General features: G+C 38.5%; 1 protein-coding gene across 2 annotated transcripts; it reads right to left on the reverse strand.

Annotated features, from left to right (window-relative positions):
• Positions 1-1503: 1503 nt before the first annotated feature.
• On the reverse strand, positions 1504-14342 carry LOC117987963 (histone H2A deubiquitinase MYSM1-like). 2 transcript variants are annotated; one of them, XM_069502551.1, is made up of 11 exons: positions 14203-14342; positions 13858-13926; positions 11591-11705; positions 10254-10738; positions 8827-9013; positions 8045-8224; positions 7164-7304; positions 6816-6996; positions 4298-4514; positions 3520-3733; positions 1504-2515 (listed from the first exon to the last, which is right to left on the reverse strand). In XM_069502551.1, exons 1-11 carry the CDS (start codon positions 14277-14279, stop codon positions 2414-2416), a joined length of 1968 nt encoding a protein of 655 aa, XP_069358652.1. In that variant the 5' UTR covers positions 14280-14342; the 3' UTR covers positions 1504-2413. The 2 variants fall into 2 exon arrangements, with proteins under 2 accessions (XP_069358652.1, XP_034830939.1); XM_034975048.2 differs by having other exon boundaries at positions 13828-13926.
• Between the last annotated feature and the right edge of the window lie 1029 nt (positions 14343-15371).

Below are 15371 nucleotides of genomic sequence, written 5' to 3' on the forward strand. Positions count from 1 at the left end.
CGTTTCGAATGACATTTGCTCGAGCACCCCCCACCTATCTTCAATACCTTAAGCGTGCTCTTCACCCGTCTCCGAAATCCTCAATCATCAGCTCTCTCCTTATTTTTGTTCCGAATGAATTTTTGTCTTCTATACGAAGTGAGTCAGTCAGTCAATCAGTGAATCAGCACAAGCAGCTATATATATATTAATTAATACATAGGATCCTAATAATTATTGTGTATTACTAAGGCCCGGCGCCCATTATCGGCATCGGCACGACTGAGGATTTTAGGTGGCAAATAGCAATATACATTAACATAATGACAATAAAGTAGAAATTTCCATTATATATGGTCGTTATAATAAAAATACCGCTTCGGTATGCTTGAGGCTGCTGTATCGGCAGCCTTAAGAATGCTTTGGGATGCTTCGGCATCCTTCGGTACGCCGCCGGCGCCGAGGCACCACTCGGGGATAGCTTCCAAAGGTTGTTCACCCAAAATCTTCTTGATTGATTAGATTTCTCTTCTTCTTCAGCAAGAGCTGCTATGAGCACTAGATCCCAGTCCACCATATTAAATACAACTCAGACAACTAGCTTGTAACAACTCTGAGACTGTTTTGACGAGAAATACGATATTGAGACGCTTCGGCAAGCTACAGGACGGTGCGGCATGCTGTAGGACGCCTCGTCATCCCTAAGAACGTTGCAGCATGCCAAAGCATAGTTTCCGACAGTGTGCGCTTGCATGTAGGATGCCGAAGGATCCTGTTCCTTGCCGATGCCGATAATGGGCGCCGGGCCTAAGGGTGCGATCTATAGAGCGCACTTTGACTTAGCTTAGACTTAAAACAAACTATATCTTCCACATAAATCTGTCAAAGTGCACTCTATAGATCTCAGCCGGAGTGGTTGAATTTTGATTTTGTTATTGCAGGTCTCCCCTGCTAGGCAGCCAGCCTAAGTGGTGGCAGCGTTGGTTTTGCTGCCTAGCAAAGTAAGTTTTCAATTTCAATATTCATCTATTGCATTGTGCAAAATAATAAGATTGAACACTTGATATAGTTATCTTACTTTGATAATTGAAAATACTAATTATTAGTTCATGACCACCATTTAATTATTTTTGTGTGATGTAACCACTAATTCACGGTTTTCCAATTTTTCTCTAATGTCTGCTATAATAAGAATAATAATAACTGACGGAGTCCGGCTCTATTGGGACCGGTCCATCATCACGGACAGGACTATACTAGCGAATAAGCCTGACATCGTGGTGGTGGGCCGGGCACAGGCATTTTTGTTATTCTTAATCCCTCGGGAAAGGATTAGGATTAAGTCTTTAGCTTTATTTTGCTTCGGGCCTTGTTTTTATTGCGTTTACTGCTAAACAAAAGAGCCCACAATATTACAGAGTTCCTAATCTCTTTCCAGCTACAGATAATACTTTATTTTAACCGACTTCCAAAAACGAGGTGGTTCTCAACTCTGCAAATATTATTTGAAAAAAAAAAAACAACTAATAATTTAATATTTTTATTATAATCAACATAAAAAAGGTCAAGTGCGAGGCGGACTCGCACACGAAGGATTCCCTACCATCCAGTATTTCATAGAATCTCGTATACTTAGCGCGCGTTTTGACGTTTGATAAAAAGTTACTGATTAGACTAGTTCACTGGCTTTGCATTCAATACAACGCAGGGTATGCGTACGCCCGCACTTGCGGAGTGGCGAAAAATACGCATCATGTTCGTTGGGCCGCATTCCTGTATAGAACGTCCCTGGCGTGTGCGAGCCGCAAACGCGTTACGCAATATAAAACACAACACTTGCGTTTGCCGCAGTTAAAGTTTAGTTAAAGTTAAAACTTTATAGTCTTTAGTACAGACAGAGTCGCCGGTTACGCGCTCATCCGATCCGAATCCGTGAAAATACGTTTCGAAGTAGTCATAGAATTATTTGTATGGTAGCTTACGCACTAGATACGACTTCCGTCATCCGATTTCTCTCCATCTGTGAGAATACCTCGGCCACATGGCTCGGGTTTAATTACACATAGACATATATTATAACGTAGATATGTCATAGATGTCCACTGAATAGCTTGGATTTTACGAATTCGGTGAGTTTTTTTATATCTCTATTTTCGCGGATTTGGATCGGATGAGTGCGTAACCACTCTAAGGGTGAAATCTATAGAGCACACACTGACTTTGCTGAGACTTAAGTTAGAGTTAAAACGAGAAAGATGTATATCTCTCACATAAATCTGTCTCGTTTTAAGTCTGAGCAAAGTCAACGTGCGCTCTACAGATCTCAGCCTTAGTCGCGTCTATTAAAAAAAGATAGCTCTCATTACAAAAAGATCATGGTGTACAGCTAATAAATCTATGGAATATGAAGTCTTGTTGGTTGTTCGGCGCGAGGTCACCTCACCACGTGCCGCACGCCGCGCACGAGCAGCTCGACGAGCGGCGCGTCGTGCTCGTAGCCCGCCGACTGCATGTGGTGACGTATACTCAGGACGCACTGAATAAACAACTTCCCATTTTAATGTGGCTAACAGCCGTACTCAAGAGTCGCTAATCGTTACTTAAGATTGAGTTAAAACGAGACAGATTTATGTGAGAGATATAGCTGTCTCGTTTTAACTAAACTTAAGTAACGATTAAGCGACTCTGAGTACGGCTGTAAGTCTGTTGCATACAATCCATACTAATATTATTAATGCGAAAGTGTGTCTGTCTGTCTGCTAGCTTTTCACGGCTCAACCGTTCAACCGATTTTGACGAAATTTGGTGCAGAGATAGCTTACATCCCGGGAAAGGACATAGGCTACTTTTGATCCTGGAAAATCAAAGACTTCCCACGGATTAAAAAAAAAGTTAAATTCACGCGGATGGAGTCGCGGGCATCAGCTAGTCTTTAAATAAAACTAAATTGACAGATCTAATGCCATCTTTTTCCGTAGGGGGTATTATGAAAAGAATAACCATTTGAGACCTAGTCATCTCAGTTTAATTTAGAGATTTTGTACAACAGAAATGTCAACCATAGATATATAATACTATTACATATTGTACAGCCAACAAGTTATTACTTGTTTGAGGTTTTCATAGAATAGAAGACCGAGGACGTCTTAATTACCCCTTAAGTAAATAGAAAACCGACGCCCTAATTGCCCCTCAAATTGAAGATCGACGTCTTAATTACCACCCGAATAGAAGACCGGCGTCATTATCCCCCGAATAGAAGACCGACGTCTTAATTGCCCCTCGAATAGAAGACCGACGACGCCTTTATTTAAAAAAAATACTAGTATATCACCGTTCTTCCTGTTAGTAGGAGGTAATAGCTAAAATTTAGCTTGCAAGACTCCACATTAGGTGGACGGACGACATCAGACGAGTCGCAGGGAGCCGCTGGATTCAGGCGGAGCAAAACCGGTGCGTGTGGAGGTCCCTACAAGAGACCTATGTCCAGCAGTGGACGTCTATCGGTTGATTATGATGATGATGAATAGCTAAAATTACCTTTTCCAAATACGTCATGCCGGCCTGCGGACAGACATCTTCCGCCACGTTGACACTGAACTCGCCGCGGTCGTCGCGTTCGGCCACCACGTCGCGCAGCTCGCGTACAAACTGCGCCAGATTGTCCGTCGTCAGGTCTGGGACGAGCTTCACTTTCAGCTGGTAACCGATAGGCGTATCCGTTGCTTCTTCAGTTTCCTCTACACGAAAACATCTGCGTACATAATAATATCAATCATTATTTTATTTTTTAATTAACTTACGATCAATCAGAACAACTTATAAAGTCTTGGCATTGTAATTAAATGTATTTCACATAATATAACATTTCCACACACACACACACACACACACACACACACACACACACACACACACACACACACACACACACACACATACGCGCGCGCGCGCGCGCACTCATATTGTCATATTGTATGAGGAGGGCGATGATCACTGCAACATAGTGTATTCTTCTGCAGGATCATCGTTCCCATCTGTTATTGTTTGTGAAATTATGTGTGAAAAAATAAAGATTATTTATTATTATTATAATTTATAGTCTAGCGTTTGGCTGCAATCAGACAGTGGCAAATGATGATGCAGCCTAAGATGGAGCGCGCTTGCCTAGAAGTGTGTTGTACTCATTGAAGTAATGAGCTTTGTGAGTTGCAGTCATTGAAGTAATGAGTTTGTCTGTTGCACTTGTTGAAATATTGAGTGTTGTGAATTGCATTACTTGAAGTAATTCGTGTTATATTTGTTGAGGCCAACTCACCGCAGTCGCGACACGCTGGGCACGGTCCGCGCGGGCCAGTGCTGCGAGGTTATCAGCGCGAGGAAGGGCAGAGGCCAGCGGAGGGCGCGCTGTAAGGCCCTCTGTGTGCGCAGGTCCTGCGCGGAGGGCGCGGCCGGGAAGCGCGGATGGGAGTGATGCCAGCCGCACACGTCTAACCCGCGAGCTCGGAGCCATTCTGCAGCGCACGCTTGTGACACTGCGAATGAAAATATAACGTAGATAGGATGGAAAAGCTAACGGTAGAAACGCATCGGCGGTCAAATAGTTGTCTCGATGTATCAAATCAAATCAAATCAAATGGTTTATTCAAAATAGGTAATAAATTACACTTTTTGAAAGTCTGTTGTTGCATTTGTAAGATGATATAGTGGTGATAATTTATACGCGAACTAAAAAACTAAAGCTACGAGGGTTTCAAACGCGCCCAGTGCCCTGTTTATCAAACATTACAAGCTACAAGTTACAAGAACTTTTTTACAAACTCTTGTAAATTATGTTTATCAAATAATTTCACAAGACTTGTAGGATTTTACAAGACTTGTAGAACTTGTATTTTTAATTTATAACACTTTATTTTTGCTAAATTGCAAAATAATTTTTCAACCGTAATAAATGACGATAAAATAGAAATTACGGTACCATAACTAGTCAAGTTATTGTTAAAAATAATTTTATTTTTCAAATAATTTAATTTTGTGTTAAATAACCTATTTGTAAAACCTGTTGCTTCTTATTTTATTTACCTATATACTTTTATTTATTCTATTTCAGTACACCAACAGAAAGTACCGACACAAAAAGTTTAAATTAAAAATATTACATTCTTTTTCATGAATTAAGGTTAGACTTACAATTTGAAAAAAAGGATAGACTTTAAAAAATTTCGCTATTCGAATTACACTGCAAAAAATGGCGAAATCTGATTCGAAAGTTACAATTATTCTTCAATTAAGTAATTCGTGACAAAAAAGATATTTTATTTGGCGCATTTACTGATAAATTATCTAAAGACCAAAAAATAGCAGAGTGGAAAGAGATACTATTGCTATGTCAGTCGCTTGGACTTGTATCTGCCGAAAAAGATTATGCCAGCATACTCGTATGTACATGAGACACCTTTTGGTCAAATTTAAAAAGAGCAGCATTGATAAGTTTAATAAAATTACACCTTTGAATTATTTTATAGTTATTTTACCTATTTACTACTAGGTACTAGATAATTTAATTATTCTTTTATACAATATCATACTTGCATACAACTTGTAAAATAAATTAAGAGTCAACGGAGGCTCTCCAACTTTTTCGTTACAAGTTACAAGCTACAAGTTACAAAGGCATTTTTGATGAACAAAACCACAAATACAAGTGTGAAAAACACATGTATTACAAGTGATATTACTCGTAGCTTGTAGTTTACAAGTGTAGTTTTGATAAACGCATTCTTGTAAAAATGCAAAAATTTACAAGAGAAACGCTTGTAATACAAGACTTGTAACGTTTGATAAACAGGGCACAGGTCAGCGAGCCCACAACAAACTCAGCCGGGTATTCTTTTTATTATCACCACTTTACAAGATCGCTTAAACTTTTTAGAACTATCACAAAGCCGTTAAGCAACTCATTCCCAAGCTTTTTTATCATTTAAATAATCCTTTTGATTGCATTATTGCAGCATTGATATAGGATAGGAAAGTTTACGTTTTATTTTACGTTATCATACCAATGGACCAAAATAATTGCTAACATGGATATTAGACCACCGGTCATTTAACCGCTCATACCTTTCGACAAAACGTCAGCAAGCGAGATAATCGAGATCCACACTGCCAATTTATCCCGACAGGTGGCGCATAAGCGAACCGGCCATAGAGGTAGTATTTCATATGGAACCGGCTGTACTGAGCTATTAAACGCCATAATTTTAATTGTAATTGTAATTATTTTAATTGTAAATGTAATAATTTAAATTGTAAATGTAATTAATTGTCCGAGCTTTTAATTGTAAATGCCATAATTTAAATTGTAAATGTAATTAATTGTACGAGCTTCCTGCTTCTACATCTTTGAAAAATTTACGAAACAACCATATATTGTATCGATATCAATAATTTTTAGTACAGCTAGCGAACAAATAAAACAAAGAGTGTGGCTTATTCCGTTGTACACAATCTCTAAACTAAAATAGCATGTCAAATCTATTGCTATCACTAGATTTAGCACTTGTTAATTTTTGTTGTGAGAGATTGTGTACAAGAGAATCGGCTCTAATGTTGATTTTAATTGGACATTGGCCGGTCCTCTTATGGCGACCTCTGAGATCAGTTTTGCCTTTGGATCCCCATTATTTTAATACTAATATGAACACAAAGTTTTTTGCTATGACACAACAAGTGAGAAAATAAACTAGGAAAATTTTAAATCAGAAGTTTATTATTATAAAAGCGCTATTGTGCGAGAGAAGCGAGCGTGAATTTTTTTCTAGAATGGCTTTACTAACCAGGGTCCATATCACAATGTGTAGCGGCGGCGGCTGCGCGCGCTGTTCTATACAATCGCATGTATAGTCGAGGCTCGCACCACTCACCACCTACTAGACCCATCACCTCGGCGCGTGATGTATGCGCGTGTACATCCATGCTTATTAGCGCTGATACGTGTAAGTGCACTTCGCAGGGTGGCTGGAATGTTACAAAATTGGTTAATTAATTCATTACCCTCATGAAAGAAACATGCATTATTCATTTACCTCCGTCATTACCCTCTTTATAACAACAAATATTAATCAAAAATACCACCGTTACCTCTACAACCAAAAAAATAACACAAAATGTCTTAGTATTTTTACCGGTTTCTCGTCACTGTACAGTCGGCACTGAATGAGATGTATGGTCGGTTTTTTCGGCGCCCGCTCTTTGCGCGGCTCCTGACCTATTTCATACAAATCCCCCGCCTCTGTGTGCATTATTGTGTACCCACCACCACCATCCTAGAAGTGGAAACAAATTTGGTTTAACAAATTAGGAATTTTCTAAAGAATTTCAAATGCATATAAAAAGTCAAGGCGTCGGGCACGTACCCAGAAGACGTAGATTCGAATCCTGCCGGTCCGCAATTTTTAATATGTATTTAAAATTATTTAGAAATTTCCTTGAAGTGTAGGTAAAAACACTATCATAAAAAATTATAAAAATTGTGAAATAATATAAGGTCCCTTTCTCAATATCCATGCTAGTATTATAAATGCGAAAGTGTGTGTCTGTCGGTTTGCTATCTTTTCGCGGCCCAACAATTTAATCGCTTTTGATAAAATTTTGTACAGAGTTAGCTTACATTCCGGAGGCTACTTCTTATCCCGGAAAATTGAAGAGATCCCACGGGATTCTGTAAGGCCCACCCGTTTAACCGATTGATATGAAATTTGGTTTAAAAGTAGCCTGCGTTCCGGAAATCGACATAGGCTACTTTTTGTCCCAGAAAATCAAAGAGTTCTCACGGGATTTTTAAAAAGCCTAATTCACGCGGACGAAGTTGCGGGCATCGTAGTGTTCAGTATACTCGTATTTCAGAAAAAGAAAAGCTCAATCTCAATTTCAAATTCAAATTTTTGTTCTATTAATTTACTGTTTAGTAAAACATTTCTATGAATTCAAAAAGTTTATTTGAGACTTTTGAAAAAAAAAAATGTTTTGCTGGAATTTTTCTTTTACCACCGCACAAATTGCTTACCAAAGGAATCTTTCTATTTCTTTTAGGCATGGGCTCAAACTTTCTCAATGGGACCGCAATAGGAGCTTCCTCTACTTCTTGCTTAGGCTGTGTCTTTTGTGGTGAAGCTTCACTGTCACTGTCAATGTCTACTTCTATGTCACTCTCACATTCAGAGTCTTTCTTCTTCTCTATTTTAATCTGCAACAATATTAATATTTTAATCTGTAAGCAAAGTTTTTAAAACAATTACTAGCTTTGCTCATTTATGCTGATTTAGGGTGAGATCTATAGATTGCACTCTGACTTAGCTTAGACTTAAGACAGAGTTAAAACGAGACAGAGCTATATGTCTCACATAAATCTGTCTCGTTTTAACTCAATCTTAAGTCTGAGCAAAGTCAAAGTTCCCTCTATAGATCTCAGCCTTAGTGTTTTCAATGATAAATCCTTTCTTAGTGGACAGAGATTCTACCTTATAGAGAGAGCTTCTCAAGTTTTTAGACTTGACTTTCTAGACAGTGGTTTGAAATAAACTTACGGCTAAGGAGCCATACATTTTCCAAAATAGCTAGAAACCAACAAAATGCGGAAACCAAATAAATCAGCGCCACCTCTTATATATTAATGAACGACGCGTTTGAAATCCAGACGTCACTGAGGTTGCATTGGTGCATAATTAGCATTTACGCACCAATGAGTCGGTGCCATTTTGTTTGTTCAATAACCCTGTCCATACGAAGTAATATATAAGTCAATGGGGAATGCCATTCTGTAATCATAAAATTAATAAGTAAGCTTACCACTTGTTCTCCCTCAGAGACAGGCAGTGCTTGTCCAGAACCCAGCACAATCTGCATCTTAGGGCTCCTCACACTGTCGTCCGACATGGACAGGCTGGAGTCTTTCCTCTGACGACCTTGAGGCGACTTCTTATTGTCTTTGCTTCTGTTTCTATTCGTTTTGTCATAGTTCCGTGATACTTTTCTCCTACAAATTAATAAATTAAATGAAACTAGCTTTTGCTCACGACTTCGTCCGCGTGGACTACACAAATTATTACTATTTCTCCCCCTAAGGCCTCCTACGCACTGGCGACCATAGACGCGGCCAGGCCGCCGCGGCTATGGTCGCCGGTGCGTAGGCAAGCGCGACATGTGGACGGCCGAAAAATTTGCAGTCGACTTCATTGGACTTTATTGGAGTAATCATTTGATGCTAAATCCCATAAACCTCTTCTATTTTCAACTTCAATTATGAACCTTTCCGTGTCGAAATTGGCCATTGTAAAATAATCACTCTGTAGCTAGCTACACGTCTGGTCGCCGCGGCCGATGCGGTAGCACTGATGAATTTTAATACAGAAGTGATGTTCTCGACGGCCACGATTGGTCGCTGGTCGCGTGGCATCAAATTGGACGCCGCGGCCAACGGTGGCCGCTGGTCGCTGGCCGCTAAGTGCGTAGGGGCTATAGCGATTGCCATATAAAGTCCAGAATTCACTGGCCGCCGCGGCCAGGTCGCGGCGACCATGGTCGCCAGTGCGTAGGAGGCCTTAGGGGTTGAATTTTCAAAAATCCTTTCTTAGCGGATGCCTACGTCATAATAGCTATATGCATGCCAAATTTCAGCCTGATCTATCCAGTAGTTTGAGCTGTGCGTTGATAGATCAGTCAGTCAGTCAGTCAATCACCTTTTCCTTTTATATATTTAGACTAGCTTTCTTTTTAGGGTTCCATAGTCCGTACCTCAAGCGAAAAAAGGGACCCATATAGGAATGCTTACAGTAAGCGGCCGAAAGTAATGTACATCGGGTTTTAGAATGACATTTCGGCTTTGACATTTGTATAGAGTCGTCTCTGTTACCTATATGACATTGTGTCGGTCTCAACGACAGAGACAATACTCTACAAATCTACTATCTCATTCTAAAGGTCGATGTACATTACTTTCGGCCGCGTACTGTAGTTGTCTGTCTGTGAAGACCAGTCAAGGGAATCAAAACCTACAGGGTACTTCCCGTTGACCTACAATCAAGAAATGTAAAAATCTAAAAACCATGAATGAATTTGTGGTAACATCACAAAAAAGCGTTAGTTCTTGTACAATGGTACGGAACCCTGCGTGTGCTAGTCCGTCTCGCACTCGACCGGTTTTTTTTTAAATAGTAAAGAACCAATTTCCATGCAAGTGGGAGAAAAATTAAAATTGACATAAATAATAATATTACCTATGATTACCAATTTTTTTCATCACCTTAATCCTCTCTTTATGTTGTAAAGCCGTATTTCTCGACGTATCTATTTCCGATTTTATCAATTCGGTAGAACCTACAGTCAAATCATCTTCATAGAATATTTCTGCAGGATCTACCATAACATTTGTCTGTAACTCAACTTTTGATTTACTATTTTTTGGTTGAACTTTTGAATTGCTTATTTTTGTTATATTGTTCTTCTTTTTGAATGGTTGTTTTAATACTGCAATAGTCGGAGAGCCGGTAGTCACCATGCTCAGTACGTCACTGACGGGATCATCTGTGACGATTTCCTCTTGAATCACAGTAGGCGTGTCAATACCTTCATATTTGTCAAGACCTAGGACAGGTGTGTCCAAATGAATTCCGTGTTCAGCCTCAATTAATGCTTGGATTTCCGCTTCTGTCTTAGTTTTCAGTGTCTGTGATATTTTGCGCACATTTCTTCCGTATTTCGCCTGTGAAAATGATTTCATACCTTGCTGATATCAAACTTTTTTGTATAAATAAATAGCTTTGTACAGTGCTTGCAAAACAGATCTGAAGTTCCAACATGGCCATTTGCGCAGGTTATAAGACCAAGGATTAAATAAACAAGCCAAGTTGAGATCTGTTTTAGTGCAATGCAGTAAAGTTGTATACCTCATATTCAGATTGGACTATTTGTTTTGCATGCACAATACAAGTTGTATACCTATTATATCTTTGTGCTAATCAGTACCCTTATTATAAATTGTTTGTTGGTTTATTGGTTTGTTGGATTGTTGGTTTGTCCTTCAATCACATCGCAATGCTGCAATAGATTGACGTGATTTTTTGCATGGGTATAGATAAAGACCTGCAGCGACATAGGCTACTTTTATCCCGGAAGGCGGAAAATCAAAGAGTTCCCACGGGATTTTTAAAAATCTAAATCCACGCGGACAAAGTTGCGGGCATCAGCTAGTATATTAAAAAATTATTGTAATTTAAGCCTAATTAATACGAAAATAACTGACGCAATGGGAGAGAGGGGTGGTTTATCGCGCGGTGTGGCGTGTGTCGGCGTATAGCCACAAGAAACGAGCAGCGACTTATGTGGCATGTGGCGACCACCAGCGTCAAACGTGTGCGGAGAGTTCATATAAAATGTATGAAAACTACAGAAAATAGGTCGGTGGCGGCGCTTTGTGGTTGTCGTGTATGGCTCGTTTGCGGGGAGGCTATGGGTGAGATCTCTCACATAAATCTGTCTAGTTTTAACTCAATCTTAAATCTGAGCAAAGTCAAAGTGCGCTCTATAGATCTCAGCCTAAGTGAAAAAAATTTACCATTTCTCTTTGAAGTACATCTCTCTCCGCCTGGCTCCACACAGTGTGTAACGTGGAGCTGTACTTGTTTGTGGTGTTGTTTCCCGACAGCCTCCGTGAAGGCCCTTCCTTCAACCTGGGAACAACCATCATCAAATACTAAAAGACAACATTAAACAGAATTGACAGACAAACAGATAGCGGAGGCTTTGGGTATGGAACTCTGAAAACAGCAGGTTTGTGTGTGTTACTTCTTACTGATTTTTGCGAAATAGGCTGAAAATTGATATAAACTACTGAAAATCAAAAGTTAATGGTGTCTTTTTAGACAGGAATAAAAAATATTAGGATTTTTAAATCCAGGTTAAAACTTAGAATGACATCAATATGCATTTTTAATTATTTGCACAACAGCCAGGGGTTGCAGAGAAAAGGGCACATTTCGAATTTTTAGTAACTAGATAGAAATATTCATAAAGGTTTAGCAAAATAAATAAACATTTATTTTGTTATAAAAATAAATAAACATTTATTTTGCTATAATACTGCTAAAGTAGACATATTGATAAAATAATTGTCTGCAATTTCCTACAACAAAAGTTCATATACAATTTGTATATAACAATTTTGTTCTACATTTGCTGTGGTGTACTGGGTGTTAGGGTCTAGGACTGTAGTCATAAAATGGTGTGATTTTTAGGGTTCCGTACCTCAAAAGGAAAAACGGAACTTTTATAGGATCACTTTTTTGTCTCTCTGTCTGTCTCTCTGTCGGTCTGTCAAGAAACCTACAGGGTACTTCCCGTTGACTTGGAATCATGAAATTCGGCAGGTAGGTAGGTCTTATAGCAGACATTCGGGGAAAAATCTGAAAACCGTGAATTTAGGGTTAGATCACACAAAAAAAAATTAAATTGTGGTCATGAACTAATAATTAGTATTTCCATTTTTTGATGTGAGATAACTATATCAAGTGGGGTATCATATGAAAGGGCTTCACCTGTGCATTCTAGAACAGATTTTTATTTATTTTTATGCATCATAGTTTTTTAAATTATCGTGCAAAATGTCGAAAAAATACGATTGTAGTACGGAACCCTCAATGCGCGAGTCTGACTCGCACTTGGCCGGTTTTTTTTTTGTGTGGTTTATGGGGCTAGAATTCATTATTAAAGAGAATAATTTAAAAAATCATGATTCTTATTTATTTTTAACATAATTAATTATAAACGACAAGTATTTTTCAATTTTTTAACATAAGAAATATTTTCCAGTAGAAATTACTGTATTTAAGTACGTATAAATTTAATTTAATACTTCTGTCCAAGACCCTATTATATGCGCATGACTGTATATTGATAGCTGTGATATATAGCTATGCCTAGTGGTGAAGAGGCCTTCTATTTGGGAATCGGCAATCCAAACCCAGGCATGCACCTCAACTTATAGAAGTTATGTCATATTTTAAGCAATTAAAATCACTTGCTTTAATGGGCAGATTACACCTACCGAGTACAGTGGCGAGTCAGTGTCCTCGTCTGAGTACTCGGTTGGTATAAACACTTTAACGAGTGCAATTTCGCCGTAATTTCTCAGCCACAGCACTGTCTCGGCCGAGTGATATTTTACTATCTCGCTTCACTACTCGGTAGGTGTAATCTGCCCATCACAGTGAAGGAAAACATCGTGAGGAAAATTTCGTACCTGAAAGTTCTCTATAATGTTCTCAAGTGTGAAGTTTGCCAATCTGCACTTGGCCAGCGTGACGGACTATAGCCTAAGCCCTTCTCATTCTGACAGGAGACCTGTGCAGAGTAGACTGGCGATGGGTTGGATTCCAGACCCATCGCCAGTCTACTCTGCACAGGTCTCCTCTCTCTGGATGCGTCTAGGTATGACTGGCTGATCATGATGATAATGAATTATTATAATATGAGTTTATCATAAATACTATCTGTCCCGGCTTACTCACGTGTGTAGTCGACGTTAGCCCGACTAGTTTCGAACCCATCCGGGGTCCTTTTTCAAGGGAGTCCGTCCGCGCACGCGCCGCGGTTTTGACTCTTTTGAGTAAGCCGGGACAGATAGTATTTATAATGGAAATCACTCACGGTAGTTTAAACGCTAAATGAGTTTATCATTTTAAGAATACCAGAGTTGATACAAAACAAATTGAGTTAAGATCATTACAAGTAAAACCAAGTACTCCCTTCCTTTAACACCTATTTTATGTAAACAACTCTATATTCGAAGCTTACCTATTTCTATCTATATTCTGTGTATCATACCAATTGTTTGCTGTGGAATCAAGCAGCCATTGAGGGTGCACCGTGTCTTCTCTGTTTGAACATGATGGACTGTGAACAATAAACAAAATGAAAAAAGCTCACCAGCATAATATATTATAAGGTATCATCTATAGCGTTCTTTAGCTGGAAACTCTCCAAGAAAAGTCAGATATTATTTAAGTAATATGTAATCATTAAATTAAAATCAAAAAAATTCAAACTGTGTTGTTTATAAAATAAAACGTCAATCAAATCCACTCAAAACGTATACCGCGTTAGATATTGACTGGACACTATATAAAATTACTATAAACTATCATAAAATTATTGGAATAAATTACTTACATCCCTTGGCTATTTTGGGCAAAACAAGAATTAAAAGAAAAATCACCCAAAACGTCTATCTCGTCCTCGTCCGCCATTTTTTATTATTTAAAAATAAAAATACACACACTAACAAAAGTTAAACAAAACTAGCGTTGCCAGATGTTATGTGGCGAATTCTACCATAATTCTACGAACTAAACCTCAGAACTAAACTGGCCCTAAAATGCCCTAAACAAACGCAAAGTTAGATTTGCAACTTTGTAAATTTTTTTAATTTTGTAATTTTTTAAAATTACAAAATTAAACAAATTAACTAACAATTGCATAATATTCTCTGCTGAGAATATGCATTGTTATCGTAGATAGAGTAACAAAGGTAGATACAGGAACTCTTGCATTCTCATTCACACTAAAAAGAGAGCACAGATCAAGTTACTAATGTGATAAACAGAGACGCAGCTAACCTATTTTTGTCCCTTATCGTGTAACTGGTGTTTTTCAAGAATACATACAAGGAATGCAACTTTAGTTGCAAAACAAACTGAGAATTCGTGGCGTAATTGTATTTCTCATTAGTTATTTACTTGTTTTCACATAAAAACGTGTAATACAAATATTGTTGATCGGTTAATACAAATAATGACTACTAAACAATGGTAATTGTCGTGTTATTCATCGTTACGTCGTGCTATCGCTATCTCATACGCGGTTACACAGTACTTCAATCTACCTTTATTACTCTATCTACGATTGTTATTATTAGTTCATTTTTTTATTTTATAAGTTTTTTTGTTCAATTTTTTTTAACTGGTTTTACGGAAGTAGGTATACAGAGTAATCCAGACCAATAACTTTTACTCTCGAGTCTCGACCTCCGTGATCTGTGGCCCTACCGCGGTTGTTTGACAGCTACAATGTCACGATCACAATCATCTCTGATTGGTTAATGCTCGCATCACTATTGGCCACAATGCATTGTTGCAACAAGAATCGCACAAATTCAGCCAATCAGAACAATTGAGATTGTAATAATGATTGATGCAGGTTTTAGACAATCGCCCTACTGATCTTTGGTCTCGACCACAGAGTATTGGTATGTCTCGACTCTCGACCAAAGAGTAAGTAGTAAGTAAGTAAGTAAGTAAGAGTAAGTAGGTAACAGTCATAGATTAATATGTATACCTGGG

The sequence above is a fragment of the Maniola hyperantus genome, chromosome 13, assembly GCF_902806685.2.
Source record: "Maniola hyperantus chromosome 13, iAphHyp1.2, whole genome shotgun sequence".
Classification (NCBI taxonomy): domain Eukaryota; kingdom Metazoa; phylum Arthropoda; class Insecta; order Lepidoptera; family Nymphalidae; genus Maniola; species Maniola hyperantus.